The sequence below is a fragment of the Gekko japonicus genome, unplaced genomic scaffold (assembly GCF_001447785.1).
Source record: "Gekko japonicus isolate JY-2015 unplaced genomic scaffold, Gekko_japonicus_V1.1 scaffold123, whole genome shotgun sequence".
In the NCBI taxonomy this organism is placed as follows: Eukaryota; Metazoa; Chordata; class Lepidosauria; order Squamata; family Gekkonidae; genus Gekko; species Gekko japonicus.
Window position 1 is genome coordinate 464288 of NW_015169176.1, and position 22192 is coordinate 486479.

Sequence of the window (22192 nt, forward strand, 5' to 3'; positions counted from 1 at the left end):
GAAGGACCCAATGTTCTCGAATGTTCCCAGTCTTCTGAAGACAAGGTAAACAAGTGTAATTACCGACACCACTGAGAGATGCACTGAGTCAAATTATGCTTGTATGATGTTAACTGCTTGGTACCAGTTAGAGATTCTTTAATGTGTAAACTATATGTGATGTCATTTGGGGTATAAGACCTACTGCCCTGCCTGGTTATGGGAGAATACAGTTTTGGAATTACTGAGTGCAAAGGCACTCAGCCCTGTATTCCCTGTTTCAATGCATTAAACAGATATTCATCTAACTCGTTGGACTCCGACTGTATCACTATCGATTTGTGTATCACTACTGGCATTAAAGTTGTGAGTGAGCAATTTGGCTTCTGCATAAATTATTTTTATTTTATTTATTTGTTTGTTAGACTTTTGCCCCGCCCTCCCGCCGAAGCGTTTAGTTTGCCCTGGAGCCATCCTTTCTGAGCTAAGACAAAAATGGGTGAGCCGGAGGCTAAAAAACTGTGAGCTAGCTCACACTGACTCAGCTTAGAAGGAACACTGCTGGGGACTCGCCCATGCTGCAGAAACATACTTTTCACCCCAGTCTAGCGAGGGGCAGGTCGCTGTGGATCACTTTGCTAAATCTACTCCGCATGTGCAAAACCCGCATCACTTTCTGGGATTCCACATGGGACTGTTCAACACTTGGTGTGCCCCCCAGCTTAAATAGTTGGTTGGTTCTTTTACTTCCAGGGAGCAGAACCGAGTTCCCATCCCACCTCAGTTCCTTGGTGAATGGTGCTGCTGAAGCCGACACCCAGGCCTGTAGCCAGAAAATTTTTATTGCTGGGGGGGGGGGGGACAAGTACATTGTTATTTATTTACTTTATTAGGAATGAGCTGTGATATAGCACAAAGTCTCCACAAGGGATCATTCTATAAGGAAGGCTAAACAATGATCCATTTTGAAAAAAACCCAAACATCCCCTTCCTTTATTTCCACATGATGAACAGAGTCTTGTAAATGCGTGAAGACCCCCACCCCCATATTGTCCCACTTCCACTTTCCTGGGTTGCAGTGTGCCAGATGGGAATCCGCCCCCCCCGGTGTATCTCCATAAAAGTGTCTGTTTCTTCCTCTGAGCATAAAACGAGGCTTGGCTAACAGAGATCACACAGGAAGGTGCATTTTCTTGGACGGGTGGCCCCTTTGATTCACAACACCATTTTCGACTGAACTCAACCCCCACCCATGCAAAGAGCCCCAAGCCCTGCTCTGGTTGGGCTCCACATATAACTTGCTATAGGAAGACTGGAATGCCCTATGGAATGCCAACTTCCAGCTGAGTGCAGCAAATGGGAATGCGCCCCCCCCCCCAATAATGTATCACTATAAAAGTGTGTGTTTCCTCCTCTGAGCTTTGCTAGCAGAGATCACAGAAGAAGGTACTTTTTTTTGGATGGATGGCACCTTTGATTTTAAACACCATCATCTTCCATTGAACTCACACACACACCCAAAAAAGCCCTAAACCCTGCTCTGGTTTGGCTCCACATAACTTGCTATAAGGACTTCAGGACAGCGACAGGCTCTCAGGCTGGAATGCAATAGGGTTGCCAACCTACAGGTGGTACCTGGGGATCTCCCAGAATTGCAAGCAATCACCATACTAGAGAGATCACTTCCCCTGGAGAAAATGGCTACTTCAGAGGACAGACACTATGGTGCTATACCTGATTAATGTCCCTCCCCCACCTCCTCCAGCCTCCGTCTTCAAATCTCCAGGAATTTCCCAACCCTAGAGAGTATGCATGCATACACTTTTCCTTCACAGCTACAGCCTGCCTGGCATGTAGGGGAAGGGCAGCTCTTTTGCTTCATGCAGTTGGGAAGAGAAGCTGGGGAGGTCCCCCAGATACAGAGACTGACACCCCCCCTTCCCCCAGCACCAATTCATTACCACCATTTTTCAGAGATCTTAAAATGCTGTGATGCCCTGATCCAATGTGGGCTTGCGGTACAGAATTCTTCCCCACCACCACCACCCCAAGTGTTTTCAAGGGCCAAAAACAGCTGCATGCATACAAGCACACGCTGTAAAATGGTCACAAGTCCACTTGTGAGAGGCAAAACACAGAGGAGGAGGCTGCCACCCACCCCCTCTGATTCCAACCACCTTTGAACACTCCCCACCCAGGCTAGAATAGAGCTCCCCCCAAAGCTTCTACCTTAATGTGCTACAGTGCTGCAGATCAGAGGAATACATTACTGGCATGAGATAGTAAGCTAAGGCGGGGAAAGGATTGTGTCACATGCTTCAGAGCACAGCCGAATCAACTACTTTGTGCAGGAAGCAAAGTGCAAAGAGAAGGAGGCAGGAGGAGGGAAGGAAAGAGACTCCCTCATTGGCAAAGCCTGGGAGTGAGGAGGGAAGGAGAATTTCTCTCTTATTGGCAAAAACTGGGAAGGAGGCGGGAGAAGGGAAGGAGGATCTCTCCCTCATTGGCAAAGCCTGGGAGGGAGGAGGGAAGGAGAATGATGTTCTAAGCCGCTTTGGGTCCCCACTGAGGAGAAAAGTGTGGTATAAATACACAAATAATAGAGAGGGATTCCCTTAAATAACTGAACTCATCTGACAGACAAGCCTGGACAATCACTCAAACTTGGTGTATATGTATTTTTGAGAACTATTTATATATTGAAGAGTGGGAGGAAAATTATGTTTGACTGTAGGCTGTAGGAGCACGAGAATCATGGAAATACTCAATACCTGCTTGACCAGGAACAGCAAACTAATAATGTGCAGTAGGAAAAGAGTTATACTAAAAATTATGTTCAAAGTTGCTAGTAGCATTTTGCAAAACAGAACTGTCATTTGACAGCGATTACTTCCAAGGCTAGCAAGTATAAGTCATCCATCATTGTGTAAAAACATTGAAAACAACTGAGAACTTGTTGTGGTGTAAGTAAAGCTAGCTCACCCAGTCAGCCAAGCAAGGACAATGTGCTTACGTTACATGTGTACCTTGTAATAACCTGAACCAGTGTTCCCTCTAAGCTGAGTTAGTGTGAGCTAGCTCACATTTTTTTACCCTCTGGCTCACTCATTTTTGTCTTAGCTCAGGAAGGATAGCTCCAGATCAAACTAATTTATGCAGTAGCCAAATCACCTACTCACAACTTTAATGCTAGTAGCTCACAAAGTAGATTTTTTGCTCACAGGGCTCCATAGCTTAGAGGGAACATTGACCTGAACCGTCCGATTTCTGATTGTTTCTTTTGGTGGGAAAAATTAATAATAATAATAATAATAATAATAATAATAATAATAATAATAATAATAATAATAATAATAATAATAATAATAATAATAATAATAATAATAATAATAATAATAATAATAATAATAATAATAATAATAATATCATCCCCCCTGCCATTTATGTTTGTGTATTTTCTCTGAGATACGGTTGCCATAGAAACTGACGGTGAATACAGTTTACAAAATTTGGCTTCACGTGGCTGATGGATTATTTGCTCGGTGCAAACTGGCCAATAAGCTCAAAGAGCAAACCAAGGTCCTGGGCCTTTCATGAAAGGCTCAGCTAAGCCCGGCTTCTCCTCACCATCTGTCTAGATGCAAGTCAAGATGCTCCCTCTGCAAATCAAAAGGAAAAGGAGGTACATCTGACTGGATAAAACCGCAAGGAGCAACAACAACAAAATGTCATTTATGGAACTGGAAGCTGCTGTCTTAATTAGACAGCCACTGAATGATGAGAACAGCGTAAAGCGAATCGCTTTGTTTATGGCCACATGCTAATCATTGACTTCTATATGGGGCAACTCTTAACACCAACCCAGGTTCCTGTTCAGTGAGGAGTTCAGGCATATCGGAAACTTGGTGTTTTTAAAAGATTTCACTCCTGCCCTGAACTGGACAGCCCAGGCAAGCCCGATCTCATCAGATCTCAGAAGTTAAGCAGGGTAGACCCTGGCGAGTAATTGGATGGGAGACCTTCAAGGAATACTGGAAGCAGGGGCAGGCTTTATTCAGCTACCTCTCTGAATATTCTCCTGGCCCCCAGTAGGGGGGCAGTCACCAGAGGTCGCCATGACTTCCAGGTGCCCACACACACACCCATGCATATATGAAAAATACCAAAAAAAACCCACAATCACTCCTCTCACCACCTCCAGCATGGGAACCAATTAGCTGAGCCATTCATATGGCTGCCAGCCTCTAGATAGGGTCTGGAAATCTTCCAGAATTACAACTGATCTCCAGGCAGCAGAGATCATTTCCCCTGGAGAAAATGGCCGCTCTGCAGGGTGGACTCTATGGTAGTAAATCTTGCTAAGGTCTCTCCCCTCCCCAAACCCCGCCCATCCTAAATTTTCAGGAATTCTCAACCCTAGTCATTCATAAGTGGCTACTTAGTCAATGAGCAAACAATAATCTATATATGAAAATAAAATGAATTTCAAATAGGGGAGACTGTAACACCCACCAGTTCAGCTGATGGTCCTGTTTACCAGTCACAAACAGGGAGCTGATTTTTCATTGATTGATTTGGCTGTTCACTGATGTATTCATGGCTGCTTGGCAGATTGTGTCACTGCATTCCTTCCTATCCAGGCAGTACGGCACACACACATGCGTGTTTCCACACAGCTGAGTGGAGTTCTGTTTCTTCCCCCACCATGGTTCTGCTACTCTACTCAAAAGGACACTGTTTAAATAGGTTGATTCCCTCCCTCTCCTGTGCCATTGGAGGGCTTTTCACAGGATTTTGATTTAAATCAGCAATTGCTACTGTGTTATTGTGGAACAATATTATAATGATTTATTGTTGCAATAGACTAGCTTCTCTGAATGCCCAGCTTTCGTTAAAGGGGGGGGGGAAGTCTATCCTTTTTCATTGTGGAGATATATGAAGAAAGATGCATCACACATCTATGTCAAGGGCTACTGAATTTTTTCAATGAAAGCTGGGAATTCAAAGAAATTAGTATACCATGGCAATAAATTGTTTAATGTTATTGCACCTTAGCACAATAGCGATTACTGATTGACACGTACCCAACACAACAATTGCTTCGCTGGTAGGGAGATTATCATCTGTAGGGGACTGAGGCGAGGAAACTGCAGTGTGGATATTCTATTGCCACTAAAAATGCCTCTTCACAGACTTACTCAGAGAATTATCACTGTTTGGAAACAGTCATGAATCATACAGATCAGTCTCAAGTGTTTATTTAGTATTTATTTAAGTAAATCTTGACAATACTAATGGATGTTTGGAATGGCAGCATTTTCACACATGCAGAATTTTGAAAAACAAAGCAGTGGCAGTCATTTTGAGTCATTCAGTGCCAAACGAAAGCACAGAGCCAGTGGTTGGCTCACATCTGATAGTCAAAGCAGAACAAAGAAAGTTTGACTGTTGGACATGTATCAGGAGAAATCTGCAGCATCCCTAGCACTACCATGAAATGTGCTGCCTCTGAAATTACTGGATGTATACAGACCAAACAAGGCATAGAAGTTAAATATTATGATGACATGCCATTAAATATGCCAAAGTTAAGACTGCCGGGAGAAGGGGAACTAGTGGCACCGAAATTCTAAGGTGCTGGATTCTCCTGGAAGCTGAGTGCCCATGAGGGATAGTTGAAATTTTTTGTTGTTGTTCAGTCGCACAGTCAAGTCCGACTCTTCGTGACCCCATGGACCAGCTCCCGCCAGGCCCTCCTGTCTTCCGTCATCCTCTGAATTTGGCTCAATTTCATGTTCATTGCATCTATGACACTGTCTAACCATCTCATCCTTTGCCGTCCCCGTCTTCTTTGACCTTCAATCTTTCCCAGCATCAGGGTCTTCTCCAGTGAGTGCTCCCTTCTCATTTGGTGGCCAAAGTATTTGAGCTTCAGTTTCATTATCTGGCCTTCCAGGGAACAGTCAGGGTTGATTTCTTTTAGGATTGACTGATTTGATCTCCTTGCAGTCCAAGGGACTCTCAAGAGTCTTCTCCAGCACCATAGTTCAAAAGAATCTATTCTTCGGCGCTCGGACATCCTTATAGTCCAACTCTCGCAGCCATACATGACTACTGGGAATACCACTGCTCTGACCATGTGCACTTTTGTTGGCAGGGTGATGTCTCTACTTTTTATCATGCTGTTTAGGTTCGCCATCGCTTTCCTCCCAAGGACCAGGGGTCTTTTAATTTCATGGCTGCTGTCACAGTCTGTGGTGATCTGGGATCCCAGGAACGTGAAGTCTCAGAAACTAAGCAAGGTTGGCCCTGACTAGAATTTGGATGGGAAACCACCAAGGAATACCAGGGTCACGATGCAGAGGCAGACAACGGCCAACCGCCTCTGAACGTCTCTTGCCTTAAAAACCCTATGAGATCCCCTTAAGTCAGCTGTGACTTGACGGCACTTTCCACCACCAGTCCATCTTCTCGTGTGTGATTACCTGAATGTGAGCTTCCCAGCAGTCCTACCCACTTTGTACTGCCTTAAACAAAATTACAAAGCCATATTGTCCCATTTTAACTACTGAAGGCCCCCTTCCATTACAACATTGTTGTGCCTTCGCTGTTTGATGCTTGGTCTAGTTTACAAAAAGGTCCTTTTCAAGTTGTGGCATGCTTCTGAACACACAGCATCAAAATACATTAGGGACACGGATGGACTTGATGTCCCTTCCCCATTGCTCCCCTCTCCGTGTAAGCTGAAAGCAGCCACGTTTCATTTTCTTCGGTTTTGCCTTCATCTATTTTTAGGTGTCTCAAATTATCATCCTTCTCACAAGCTTTATCTCCCTCCCACCAAAAATATTGTAGTGCTATTCCATGGAGTATTTTCTTGAGAAAACAAAACAAAACATAAAATTCCTTTTGAAAATGGGCCTTAGCTCCAAAAGATGCCAGACATTAGGCCGAAATATCATGTAGGGTTAACAACTACAGGCTGGGAAATTCCCGGTGACCTGGAGATGGTGGTCCAGGAAGGTGGAGTTTGGGGAGGCAAAGGAGTGATGAGGGGATGTTAAAAATACCCTCTCCCCTCACTCTGTGGCTCTGATCCAGACACATGCCTCTACAGCAACTGCTTTTGGGGGTTAAATTACATGATCTGTTGCTTGGCCTTTTCACAGCACTACAGAAGAAACATTAAAAAATCTTTAAAACTTACATGAACACTCTTAAATGAATTCCAGATAAAACTGTTCTTGCAAAACCAACTCCCTAGGCAGAGCTGTGGACAGCCCAACACACATATCAATCTGCTTTACATTGGCCCCGTTCACACTTACCTATTTGGTCCGGGAGCGGGACAGTTCGGGGGCGGTTCAAACCGGCGCGATCACACCGCAACGGTGGGTGGGTGGGTGGGTGGATGGGTGGACGGACGGACGGACGGACGGACGGACGGACGAACAGGATACCAGCAAGGGGGGACATCTTGTTTTCCCTCCCCCACTATTTCCTTTCCCTTCCCTGAAAGCTCCCATAGCCTCTCCTCTTTTCCTGCTTCCTTCTCTCCTTCCCACCCACCAGCCACCACCTTTATCTTCCCTCCCATCTTCAGTTATATTTATTATTTATTTATTTTATTTACAGCCAGTCTTTCCCCACAAGGGGAACCCAAAGCAGCTCACATCATTCTCCTCTCCTCCATCTCATCCTGATGAGGTGGCTGCCATGGAATAGCAGCAAGTAGCTGGGCCTGCCAGTGGCTGCTGCCAGGACTGGCCCCAGTGAGTGCTCCCTCAGAGGCCAAAACTGTCCTAGAAGCGGCTCTGCCCTTTTCTTGTCTGTAATTGACAGAAACCAAGACTGGCAATGCTGTTGCAGCTGCCTAGCAATCGCCACTGAGGGCATCTGTTTCTTAAAATTACAGCAGCTGCTTTCATCGTTTTTTGGGGGTAGGGGTTAACCCCCTTTTTAAGATTTCAGATTTTTCTGTAAACCTGGGGTTTTTCTCAGGTCTGTGGAAAGATATGTTTTGTCTCTTCAGGGCTCCAGTCTCTGGATTTAAGTATCCACAGATGGGGCCACCTTGAGAATCATATATAGAATTGTTCAGCTCTGCAAACAAACTAATAATCTAATAAAGAAACCAGTTATGCTGAAATATTTGAACTGAAGTTGAAGTAGCATCAAGATGGAAAACGTCAAGAGACAGATGAGAAGAAGAAGTATATGAGTAATACAGTATGTGACTGATCCTGCCACAACAGGCTGTGCAGTAGTATTTTTTTGTTTTGTTTCTGGTATCTCGCAGGGAAAAAAAGTTATCTTGATAGGAATGAAAGAGCTGCAGGGGAGAGAGACCAGGGGCCCTGGGTCCCTCTTGACATTTTTATTTACGTTATTTATAGTCTGTCTTTCTCACAGGGACTCAGGGCTAATTACACACAGCGAGTCAGTGCCATCAACAAAATGGGGCGTTCGACAATCAGTGTATTAGGATATTAGAAGTCTGGAACCGCCAGAAAGAACTGAAGCATCGCAAAAGCATTACCATTATACACATTAAAACGGTACAAAAATTACATAACAGCATCCTGCTTACAATAAGCTATACACAGCAGTATAGACCACAAGTCCCAGTCATTTATCCAAGTAAGTTTATGAACCATTTTGTACAGTACATTTTGTACTGTTACTTGCACCGAAAAGCCCTCTTGAATAGCTCAGTTTTGCATCGTTTGCAGAAGGCCAGGATAGCAGGAGCTTTCCTCCTGACCTCCTCGGGAAGGCTGTTCCACAAGGTAGGAGTGTGGAGAAAGCACAGGTGCGGGCAGTTGTTGACTTGGCCCATTTGAGAGTTTGCACCTGCAAAAGCCCCTGCTGACATGAACGAAGTTGTCATGGTGGAGCACCTCTATGGCTCCCGAACAGTTCACAGAGAGGTGCGCCACATCTGCCTTGTCCCTAACAATGCAAAGGACAGGGGTCTTCCAATACAGGAAGTTAATGGGGAAACATATCTCTTTTTAAAATAGATTTTTTTTCCCTGAGCAACAAAATTCTGACCATTTTTCTCCCTTTGATACACTGAATTCAGTGAACCTGGCTCCCAAACCAACAGAAGCTGGCTCAAATAGCAGACGCTATTTAGGAATAAAGTATGGGAAGACATGGATGAAGTTTCTAAAAAGAAACTGAAAGGAGATGTATAAATGATTAAATGAAGCAGACAGACCAAAAGTTCATATGCATAGTAAAATAAAACAAAAGAACTTTGAGAATTTTTTTTTTTTGCTTGAGACTTACTACTTAGTGGCTTTGGTGTCTGCTCATCAACCTAGGTAACCTTGCAATCAGTTCTTGCGATCACTACTCAAATCAGTATCACTGACTAAACAGGGAATGATACAGCCTAGTCAACATCAATCATATAAATATTGCATGTGACAGCCCAGAAACGAAGAAGAGATGAAAGGTGAACAGTTTCATACTTTAGATGTGGAGGATAAAATGGAGGAGAGCAAAATGATGTAAGCCCCTTTGGAGAAAGGCAGGGTAGAAATGAAATAAATGAATACCTTCAATAAATTAGAAAAAGGTTTATAATGCAAGACAAGAACTGGGTATAGCAGGGAATTCACGAAATACATAAAATGAAAATTCTGCTCTGCGGAACTCGTCAACTCTAGAAACTACCCAAACTAAAAGCTGAATAGAATCTGCATAGAGTTACGTAGAAGCAAGAGCAAAGAAGATGGCATTTGGACTAAATACCAGTCTAGATCTAGCTGCAAAACAGTTTCCATCTCTGCCTGCCAACCCAGCATTCTGCTACAGTTGACACCAGTGCTCCTTGCACTGGATTCCCTAAAGCAGTCAGTACTGACCAAAGAGTGGAGGCAGTGCCAGAGGCAAGAGGGCCAGAACAACTGGTCTGATTTGCTATAACTTCTCCAGCCAGGATTAGTAACTACTAGGGGTCTTTGCAGCAGTCCAGGCTAGTGCAGTCTTGTCAGATCTCGGAAGCTAAGTAGGGTCGGCCTTGGTTTGTACAACAACAAACAAATACCTTTTATTGGCATAAACCCTTGGTTTGTATTTGGATGGGAGACCACCAAGGAAGTCCTGGGTTGCTACATGGAGGCAATGGCCAACCACCTTTGAATATCTCTTTCCTTGAAAACCCTACAGGGTCTACTTGAAAGTAAGTCCCATTTTATTCACTGGGGCTCACTTCCAGGAAAGTGTTATGAGGATGGCAGCCTTTGAGTATTAGTTTAGCTGATCAGAAGCCAGGTCTATTTGGGGGGTGTTAAAATCATTCTGCAATAAAAATTTCCATTTCCTAAAAAGACAACAGTGATGTTTCAACACCATGCGATACTAACAATAAACAGCAACATGGTGATAGACTGGAGGCACACATAAACACACAGGAAGCTGCCTGACTCTGAATCAGACCCTGGGTCCATCAAGGTCAGTACTGTCAACTCAGACTGGCAGCAGCTCTCCAGGGTCTCAGGCAGAAGAGGTCTTCCACATCACCTGCCGCCTAGTCTTTTTAACTGGAGATGCCGGGGATTGAACCTGGGACCTTCTGCATGCGAAGTGTTGGATTCTCTGGAGTTGGTGCTGCCAGGGAACCACGGAAAAATAGCAGAGTGCTCAAAGGCTTTAGCGCAGCAGAGCTTGGGGCTAGGGGTGGCAACAGACTTACAAAGTCACACAGAGTCAGCAGTCAGTTCTAAAACTAATAAGTAACTTTTTAATTAAAGGAAATACATGCTTGAGAGTGCAGGTAAGAGATAGATATAGGTTACCTGCTCTAACGAACTAGATGGTGTTGGACGCTGGACGCATGGCCAGCCTCCATGGTGCGAGATGGCGAGACCAAGCACCTTCTTTGTGTGCCTGCGAGAGAGAAGGGAGTGACAGAGCGGGAGCAGAAGAAATTGCCCCTAAGAGTAGCATCCTACTTCACAGGAAAGGATCAGATAGAAGGAAGGAAAGGATGCTCTGTGTGTCCTGACCTCTCTATCGGCCTAAACTCTTTGGTGCCATCTTCTCAAGTTTGAGACAGGAGACAGCGCCAAGTCCTCCAAGCAGAGGGTCTTCCACTGAGACACAGGCCCTCCCCAGGCAGATATCAAACTGGTAAAATGGGGGAAGGGACAACCAGGTCATGCTGTGGTTTTATGTCTACGAGCACCAAACTGAGAGGGAAAGTGGTCAGGCACAGTGCACAAGATGCAAGTGACTCCCCCAAGAGCTAGTGGAATCAGAGAGAAATCTCTATGGCACATTCCATAATTCAATCTAGGAGAAATGGAGCATAATCAGAGGGAGAAAGAGAGATGTGAAGGTGTAAATGCAAGCTATGGCCCTGTCAAATGCGATAACTGTGCGGTGCTTTCGCTGAGGCCCCTAATAAGTGCAGGTGATAGTCGTGCTGCAGACAATCTCTCACAGCCTGACAATTCTCTCTATGAGATCTGCCCAGGAAAAAACAATCGCCGCCCAGACTCACAGATTTATGAGAGAAGGAACCTGCAGCTAGACAGAAAATGCTGCATATCAACTGAGGAGGAGAGCAGAAGCAACAGGACGGAGCAACCACATTGCAGCCGGGAAGGCCGGCTCTCTGGCCAGAGGAACTCGAAAGCCTCTCTCGGGCTTAACCCTAAATTCAGAAGGACCATTCTGCCTTCTCTGAGTGAAACTGAGTTCAGTACTTAAGTACAGAAGGATCAATGGGACCGTAACTAGGCACATTTAACTGTCTCTTGGTTTATTTATTTTCCTCCATCGTCCTTCCTGCCTTTCTCCCCAGTGGGACCCAAAGTTATTCTCCTCTGCTCCGTTTTATCTTCACAAACATCCTGTGCAGTAGGTTAGACTGAGAGTGGCCCAGAGTCACCCAGCAAGCGTCCATGGCAGAGTGGGTATTCAAAGCTGGACATCCCAGATCCTAAGTCTAACCACCGATGGTGGTGGAAAGTGCCCTTGAGTTGCAGCCGACTTATGGTGGCCCCATGCGGTTTTCGAGGCAAGAGATGGTCAGAGATGGTTGGCCTTGACCCTGCTATGCCTTGGAGGTCTCCCATCCAAATACCAATCAGGGCCAACCCTGCTTAGCTTCCGAGATCTGGCGAGATCGGGCTAGCCTGGGCTGTCTGGGTTAGGGGAGTCCAACCACTACACCACTAAAATAAGCTTTGGTGATCATGTTACTTGCAAGAAAAACCCAGATTGTTATTGGATCAGTTCAGATATGTGGGCATGTTTGGCTTGGTGTACTGACTCCTGGGAGGAGCATCTGGCTGGTTGGTGATATCTGCAGGCCTGTAGGCACCCTGAGACATGCTTTGGAGAGTGGACTCGTACACTGATGAAGTCCCTTCCCAGGTGCCATCCCCACATTTCCAGGAATTTCCCAACCCAACGTTGTCAACCCTAGCCTAAGGCAGTTCATCTGACACAGTTGTTTTATAATATAGCTTAATTCCTTTTTTCCCTAAAGAGTCATAAAGATGCAGTCCTTTCTAAATTTTGTCTGCCTCCTGAACCCGGCACACCCGCTCTTTGGCAGGGGTGTGTGCAGAATACTCATGTTATGTGTATAAGGATTTGCAGATTGCAGCACTGATCTGTCCCCCGGGGAGAGGAAGAACAAGTAGAGTGACCCACTTCAAGGCGGGGCCTGGAGTTCTCCCAGAATTACAGCTGGTGTCCAGGCTACAGAGACGGGTTTCCCTGGAGGAAATGATCGCTTTGGAGGGTGGACTCTGTGGCATTACATCTAGGGTTGCCAAGTCGTTGCAGTCGCCGCAGTGGGGGACTCCCGGGCAGCGACTGGAGCATGCGCGCGCCGCACGCACGTCACCCAGAAGTGATGTTAGGATGCCGGGCACGCTGGGGGCGGGGCCACGACCCTCGGAGGGAAAACCATAGACTTGGCAGCCCTAATTACATCCCCAGTATGCTCCTTCCACTCCCCCAACTCTACAGTTACGGCCCTCAAACTCCCAAGATAGAGTTGGCAACCCCGGGCATTTCATGTCCTCTTGTAAGACAACCACTCATAGAAGGGGGAGGGGAGGGACATGCTCATAGGCTCCCTGCTTTTCTGCACCTTGTGTGGTTATCCTTTTTGGAGGGGAACCGCAGTGCTAATTCTGCTCCTGTTAGAAGAATGCCTCCTGCTCTGCCTGCTGCAGGATTCTCTCCCTCCTTCAAACTTACATTGTACCTCCCAAGAAGAGATGTCAACCTCCGGGTAGGGGCCTGGGGATCTCCCAGAATTGAAGCTGATCTCCAGACAACAGAGATCAGCTCCCCTGCAGAAAACGGCTGCTTTGGAGGCCGGATTCTAGGACATTGTGCCCCCCACTGAAGTTTCTCCCTTCTTCAAACCCTGCCCTTCCCAGGTTCCACCCCCAAATGTCCAGGAAGTGCCCAATCTGGAGTTGGGGACCCTGCTCCGAGGGATCTTGCCTATGTCTCTCCCCCTGCCGTTCCCCAGTGGGCCTGCCCCACAATTTAAGTATCTGTGATTTATTCTAATAACATCTCTGATAGCTTGCCTTTAACTGCTGTTTTTGTCCAAGGGACGTATCCAAGACGTGTAAACACGGCTCCCTGAAGCTCGTGCCACAGTCTTCCAAGCGTTTAAATACACTCAGCAAAACTAACAGTATTGCGTGTAAATTACAAGAGTGGCAGAAGTGTTCTGTAACCTGTAGAACGTCAGGGAGGTGTTAATTTTAGACTGTGCGCACATTATGTATTGGAGCGAGAGAGTAAAGGAAACAAACACGATATATAAATCAGTTTGCAGAGAGGCTGCCACGATTTATCCTCCTCCTTTTTTTTTCCAATTGAATTGCTAACAATGTTGTGAAAAGACATTAAATCCTCCCCTCTTCCATTAATCTACATTTAGAAGGAGGGAGGAGGGGGGGAAAGGTTTTTAAATAGCCTTTTAGTGTTTCACTTTATAAAACTGCTGATTCTAGCAGCGTCAGGGCAGAGCAACATACCAATATAAGAAAGAGGGATTACCGTCCCAGCAAGCCCCGTGTTTGTTGAACTGTAGCCTTGAATGGTGGCCTCATTTGAATTGTAGCCCCCTCTGTCTTTTTGGCCATCCGCAGGTTTGGCCTCAATTTAGGCCCCAGGCTGAACTAGAATTAAGGAAGTGTTGTCTGTGGTTTGGCAGGAGGTCTGACTTGTGGGATTTACGACCTGGCTGGGTTTGGGATCAGCCAGTAGACTGGAACCAGACACTGATATGGCTTTGTGCTCCATATGGTCTGCCAGAACATCTGAATTGGCAAACCAGAATTACAACTGCAGCTCGCTCGCTCTCGGGCACCTGCTGCACTGTATTACACAGATGCTGATCATATGGAAACGTAAAGTGGACATACACGCGTATGCCTGTGCATTCAGAGACTCAAGGCCTTTGTTTTGATTGAAATTAATTTAGTGCAGCCCACAGGTTGCTGTGATATGAGGGAGGGAGGGAGGGAGGGAGGGAGGGAGGAAGGAAGGAAGGAAGGAAGACTTTGTTTTGATTGAAATTAATTTAGTGCAACCCACGGGTTGCTGTGATATCAGGATGGAAGGAAGGAAGGAAGCCCCTTGTGAGTTGAAGCTCTTCTAAGTTCAGTGATCAGTGCCCTGCCTTCACTTCACACTTCCATGATAGAATTTCTTAGTGAAGCCTGTTGCTGTAGCATTATATCTTTACAGCAAGCTTAGTTCATTCTTCAGTTTTGCAGCTTCTTGGATGTGTTGGGGAGGGGGGAAGCAAAATGGAGGTATTTGTTTGTATTTATAATAATTATAAAAGTAGATGATAAAAAAGAGGAGTAGTAATCTATGTAAAAGACTTTCTGCACCCGGAATTATTTTATAGGTCAAAAGACGGAAGAATAGATGCAGTTACAATAATGATAATAATAAATATATACGCTCCTAACCCAAACCAAGAATTTTTTTTTTAATACAAATATGCAACATACTGGCTAAGAAGAATGTTGAAGATATATGTATATTGGGTGACTTCAATGCAGTTTTTGATTCGAAAATTGATAGAAAAACTCAGGGGAAGAATATTAAAACGGGAAAGACCTTACCTAAAGTCTTCTTGCAAGTAGCAGATGAATACACCTTGATAGATGCTTGGAGGACCAAAAACTTAGATGGAAAAAACTATACCTTTTACTCATCTAGACATAAATCCTGGTCCAGGATAGATATGGCCTGGATAACATCTCCAATCATAAGAGAACTTAAAGAAATAGAAATATTACCACATACGTTTGCTGATCACAATCCAGAAAGATTGTGGAAAATTTCTATAAAAATTTATATCCACATAAAATGCAGGTTAACCAACAAATAGAATTTTTTATCGCAAAATAACCATAAGAAATTCAATGAAGAACAAAAGAAAATTTTTAATGATCCTATATCACCATGTGAAATTACAGAGGCAATTAAAAAACAGGAAAAAAAGAAATCCCCAGGTCCAGACGGCTTTCCAGCGGAAATTTACCTAGAATTTGAGGAGCAGATATTTATACCATATAAAGACTTATTACAAAATATAATTAAAGAAGGAAAGATTCCGAGCTCATGGAATGAAGCCCTCGTCACATTAATTCATAAATCAAAAACAGATGAAAAAGAGATTAAAAAACTATCGTCTCATTTCATTGTTGAATTCTGACTATAAAAGTTTTGCAAATATACTTGCATCAAGATTTTAAAAAGTACTATCGCAAATAATTCATCAAGATCAAGCGGGTTTTCTCCCAAAAAGGCAGATTAAAAATAATATAAGAACCATTATTAATGTTTTAGAATATTATGAAATACACTCAGAGAAACAACTAGCTTTAGTTTTTCTGGACGCTGAAAAGGCATTTGACAACATCTCTTGGGAATTTATGATCCAAAAGCTGGAAGTCTGGGACTGTGGACCTTATCCCCATTTTTTATTTTTTTTCATGTTAGAGTCACTAAATGATATGGTGAGAGCTAATGAACAGATAAGAGGATTGAAAGTAAAAGGGGAGGAGTTTAAACTACAAGCATTTACTGATAACCTAGTTTTTATACTAGATGATCCTTTATCATCTATCTCATTACTACTGAATACAATTCAAAAATATGGGGACGCAGCCGGAATTAAAATAAACATTAAAAAAACCAAAAATATCAACAAAAAACTGTTCCCAAGAAGAAACAGGAGATCTATAATATTTCAAAAATAGAAATTACAGATAAAATAGATTATTTAGGTATAACAATGACAAACAGGAACGAACAGTGCTCTAATGGAAAACAATTATATAAAACTTATAGAAGAAATTAAAAGAGATCTACTGAAGTGGAAAGATATTCAACTCTCATTACTGGGCAGAATAGCTACTATAAAAATTAATATATTGCCTTGCTTCTTATTTCTAGCCCAAAATACACCAATCTTGAAGAAAAAACATCAATTTGTGGAACTTGATAAATTTATTTGGTACCCAAAAAAAAGCACGAATCAAATGGAAATCATTACAAGATAAAAAAAGAGGCAGGTTTGGGCTACCTAACTGGGAGTTGTATTATCAAGCTGTGGCAGCAGTATGGATAAAAGAATGGATAATACTAGAAGATGCAAGAACATTAAATCTGGAAGGGCATGATCTCAGTATGGGATGGCATGCTTATCTTTGGTACAATAAAGAAAAAATACATTCCAACTTTCATCAGCATATTTTGAGAAGTGCACTGATAAAATGTTGGCAAAATCTAAAAGAAAATTAATACATGAAAAACCCCAGATGGGTATCCCCTCTAGAAGCATTTATCAAACCCACCTTATTGTCTGAAAACAAGAAGGTGCCATATGAAAATCGACTAGATAAAAATAATAAACTAAAAAGTCTAGAAAAGTTACAGTCACTAAACATAAACTTGACTTGGTGGGAAAACACGCAATTAAAATCTGTATATAGTAAAGATAAAACCTTAGGCTTCTATGTATCAAACAACAAATTAGGTAAAATCTGGCTTTCATCCAGTGATAAGTTAATTCAAAAGATATATAAGTTTCTGTTGGAGAACTATATGCAGGATGAGATTGTTAAGAAGAAGAGAAGAAAAGATTGGATTTATACCCTGCCCTTCACTACCCAAAGGAGTCTCAGAGCGGCTTACAAACTCCTTTCCCTCCCCCTCCCCACAACAGACACCCTGTGAGGTAGGCGGGGCTGAGAGAGCTCTTGACAGAAACTGCTCTTTTTCAAGGACAGCTGTGCAAGAGCTTATGACGGGCCCAAGGTCACATCAGCAGGTGCAAGTGGAGGAGTGGGGAATCAAACCCGGTTCTCCCAGATTAGAGTCCACGCACTTAAACACTATACCAAAATTAAATCCTCTATGGTAACGTGGATGCAAGATATAGGTTATAATACTGACATTGATGAGTGGGCTAAAATATGGAAAATAATGAGAGTTCTCAAATCAACATCCTTTAAAGAAAATATTTACAAAATGTTTCATAGGTGGTACTGGTCACCTGAGAAAATTGCTAAATGTTCGGTTACAATCTCTAAAAATTGTTGGAAATGTAAAAATAACATAGAATCCTGTTTTCATATGTGGTGGAAATGTGAAAAAATGCAAAAATTTTGGAGAGCTGTAAAAAAGATAATATTAGAAATATTGAATGTTAATCTTAGTTTACTACCTGAAATATATTTACTAAATATAATTCCAGATTGTTATAAGCCAGAAGAAAGATACTTGTTAACTTATATCCTAACATCAAGAATATTACTAGCCCGATATTGGAAAAACGAGACACTACCCTCTAGACAGGATATAGCTTTGAAACTGCTGGACACTGCAGAAATGGACATATTAACTATGTTAATTCATGGGAAAGATGAAACCCTATTCCCAAAAAATGGTTAAGGGTGTATAAATGTTGGGAAAATAACTTTATGTAAAAGACTCCGAAAATATGAAGAAAGTGTCAAATATGTGGCTGTATAAAATGACAAATGTCATAAATAAATTATTTTTAAAAAATAATAATAATAAATTCCTTGAACACAGTAAGAGTACCAAGATCAGGAAATCATTCACATTTTTTGTTAATTATTATTTATTCATTCCTTTAGGCATCTTTCAGATGCTTTACAGTCCTTAAGTTCTTCCTTTGAACAGTAGCCACAAAAACATTCCCATTCTATGGATTAGAAGACTATGACTGGGAGAATCACTTGCACAATGAATCCATGAAGTCAACCAAAGTCTGAATACAGGAGTAGAGATGGGCACCAACCGGCTCACGAGCCAACATTCTGCATGAACTTGGGCTGGTTAGGAGCCCCTGAACTAATGTTCGGGGAAGATGCCTTCCTCGAACAGTTACTCGACTTTTGTCCAGTTCAGTTCATCTGTTTGGGGGCATTTAAACCTAACAGTTGAGTGGTGCTGCCAGCCATTTCAATCTAACAGCTGACAGGCAGACGCATCCTGCTTGTAGGTGGAAATGGCTGGGAGCCATTTTAAATGTCAGTTTCGCTTCACCCGACTTCAAAGTGAGGGGAAGCAAAACCAACCAGTGAAATGGCTGTCAGCCATTTAAACCTAACAGTGGGGTGGGTCTTCCCGTCAGCTGTTAGGTTGAATGGCTACAAGCCATTAAAAGTGGATGGAAGTGAACTGGACAAGTTAAGTGGCTGCCAGCCATTTAACCCTTCCTGGGCTATGGAGATCCCCTTACTCCCGGCCACAGCTTGCCTCAGCCAGGAGAAAGGGGAAACCTGGTTCAGTTTGGGGTCTTTTGGTTTGGTTTGGGGTTCAGTTCGGGGGCTGCCCCAAATCAGGCTTTTTAGGTTCGTGCCCATCCCTGTACAGGAGTCTTGGTCTGAGCATAATAGGTATTAAGCGTTGCTTTGACTTCATCCAATACAGTTCCTATTTTCTTTTCTTTTTTAAGGACATAAAGTGTCTTTGAAATTATGCCATCTTCCATCTTAATTTGCATTGTGTCTTATTGTCCACCCCTATTTATACCCCATTCCTACATTGTCCCCAGTGGTTTCCCATCCAGGTTTCTTCCTCCACTTACTTAGCTGTAGCAGCGCTCTTGTGACTGGTACTCTGATACCAAATGAGCCCCCTCTCCCGGCTTCCGTTAGGAACTCCAGCGAAACACAAAGCAGCCTTTTGATATAAAATTCTTTTCTTTTTTAAAAATGTTATTAATAGTGGGTGAGATTAAGCATAGATTCCTCTTGAGCCCCGGCATTTCTCTTTTGTTGATTTTGGCATGCTTGGAGCATCATTTGTTCTCTGATTATCATTTTGAGAAACACTGTCAGTAACTGGGTTGAATAATTGATCTTTATCTCTAATTATGCTTTTCTCCACAGGTGTCTGGAAAAGGTCCAGATGGGGCTTCACACCATCTCCAGTTTGAAGGCATAGAAAGACAATATGCCTCCTTACCCAGGTAAGGGTTTTTTTGTGTTGTTTTTTACACTTTACACTGAGACAAAGATCCTCCCCCCTCGCTTTTACACTGTTTTGCGAAATCTGCATCAAACAGACATCTGGCAATGAAATGAGAGATTATGTTGCAATCTTGTCATGCTGCCCTTCTGCTGATGATTTAGTGCCATCTTTATAGCTGTGTTAATAATTTAGACAGCCAATTCTGGAGAAAAAAAATAAAATAATAAAGTCTGTCTCAATGAATGTGTCAGCGAGAGTCATGATACGGAGAGAAAGAACCCGGCATTGAAGAAGCTTCATCCGTCAGAGTTATAGCAGGGCAGAGACTGTTTGGGGGCTTCCCATGACAGACCACTGCAGTGAGGAAGTTCCCAGTGTGACAGTCGTGGCTAAGTTTATGGTAGGGTTGCCATTCCCCAGTTGGGAGCAGGAGATCCCATGGTTTGGGGGGCCAGCAGTAGGAAACCCCACCCCCAAACAGCCACGGAAGTGACATCAGCATGTCAGGACCGTTGCGTGGTGACGCTCTTGTTTTTGGGCAATTCTCTATTATTTGAAGCTGATCTTAACATAGAGTCGTGGCACTCCCGGAAAGTTCCCTCCCACCCCTCGCCAGCACAGCATTCAGACCTGGCAACCCTAGTTCACGGCTCCAGCACATCTTGAATGAAACTTGATTCTCACAATCATCTTTCGGTACACTTTGTGTGCCTCACAGCCACATACCATTGGGAGAGCGTGCGGGCAGTCTTAGCTATGGCTGGGGCCCTGGTAAAAAGTTGAGGATGGGGCCCGAGAATCACGGCCATCTCTGCCAAGTAAGGGGCAGCTCTTGCTCCACGTGAGGCGGGGAGGAGCTTTTGCTGGAAGCCAGTTGCCTGAGCCTCAGATGAAACAGGCACAAACAGCCACTGCTGAGCCAACTGTCCAAGCCCTGGATTGGGGGGGGGGGGTTTACAAATGGCTATTGCTAAAGTGGGAGGCCTGGGCCCAAAACAGGATGGGTGCAAGTGATGTCAGGAGGAGCGTGATCTTTTTCCTTTCCCCCTCTGTCAAGTGGGCAGGGCTGTGGGCTGTTGGGGGCCCCCACGCCTGGTGCCCAGGGCAGTGGCCCCTGATATTAAAGCAGCTATCTGTTGAAGTCCCCACTTTCTAATGTGAAGTTGTTGCCTTTGGTAGGTTGTGAGTACGGACAATGCATCGTTGGCAAAACCATGACAGTGACTTTCTGTTACTGCTCATGAGCAGTGATACCAATATGTACACACATCTAGAAGTATTTTTGCAGGGTGAGACACTTCAGCATTTTTAGAATATTTCTTGAAGCACTACGAAAGCTAACGATGCAAAATCCTATCAGATCAGATTTGGGTATTGAATCAGTTGCGTATCCCTCGGGCTGCTTTATTAAATCAAATCCCAATCCATGGAATTTCTGATAGACTGTCCAACCAGGTTTGCATTTCTTGCTCCTTTTTTCTCCTTCGTAAGAAGATCTGTGTACAGTACATACATCCTGGCAAACCATTTTGTTGTGGTCAGATGCCAAAGTCAAGGACAGGTAAGCAACTTCACAGTGAATATCCAAAGTCTAGTGAATATCAGCATTCATCCATGAACATCAACAATTCCAGGCAAGTTATCAAAAAACTCAGGGATACACCTGTGAGTGTTGACATTCATCTAGATAAAGTTGTCAGCATTCATTGGTGTATGTCCAGACCATGAAGAAATATATTTTTATTGTCAGACATTCACTAACTCAATTTGGTATTGTCACCAAACATTGAATATTCACTGTAACGTGTGCGCTGTTTAACGTCTATTCACTCATGGTTTTGTAATGATAGTAACTAACTGATGTCAAGTCACAATGGACTTCATGGTGTTTTCAAGGCAAGAAATCAGCAGACCTGCTCTTGCCATTTCCTTCCTCTTCATGGCAACTCTGGTCTACCTGGCTGACCCTGCTTGGTTTCCAAGCTCTAACAAGCTTGGGCTAGTCTAGGCTATTAAGGCTGCTAGTTTTGTAATAGGGAATCTGTAATAGGAAACAGAAACACAAAGGACTAGTCTTCAAGTCTGGACAGTTCTCCAAGATATAATTGACTATCACATGAATATATAAAGAAAGCTGCTTTACCCGAGCCAGGCTATTGGTCCATCAAAGTCAATACTGTCTACTCTAACTGGAGGCAGTTCTCCAGGGTCTCAAGTAGAGGCCTTGCACATCACCTACTACCTGATCCTGTTGACTGGAAATGCTGGGGCTGAATGTGGGACCTTCTGCGTGCAAAGCAGATGCTCTGTCACTGAGCCACAGTCCTTAAGGGAACATTGTTTCACGAGGGGACTAGAATCCACATCTGCAGATGTTATGGCAGGAGGCCTCCCACTGAAAGCACTCGTTGCCTACCACCTCTCCAAGTGGAGTTGGAAGATTTTTTAAAAGTCAGCATCTGCACTGTGACATCACTTCCAGGGAAAACCCAGAAGTGATGCCAGGTAGCTCTAGGAATCACCAGAAAAACGGGCTTTTGCTCTTCACCCTCTTCAGCCTCCTCAGATTTGACTGACTACAAGGAAGGTTCCAAAACATTCTTCAACTCTGAGGGCTGCCTTGGAAACACCTGCGAAGAATCAAAAAGACCAAGCTTCTGTCTCCTCAGCGCCACCCGTCTCATCCTCTTACTTG

At 43.7% G+C, this 22192-nt stretch overlaps 1 protein-coding gene across 1 annotated transcript in view; it reads left to right on the top strand.

Annotated features, from left to right (window-relative positions):
* PARD3B (par-3 family cell polarity regulator beta) overlaps window positions 1–22192 on the top strand; it is a gene marked incomplete at its 5' end in the record, with an annotated part of 453865 nt that overhangs the window by 383871 nt on the left and 47802 nt on the right. The window contains one exon of the mRNA XM_015415996.1: window positions 19416–19495. Within this exon, the coding sequence (XP_015271482.1) occupies window positions 19416–19495 (80 nt within the window). The remainder of the gene's footprint in view (window positions 1–19415; window positions 19496–22192) is intronic.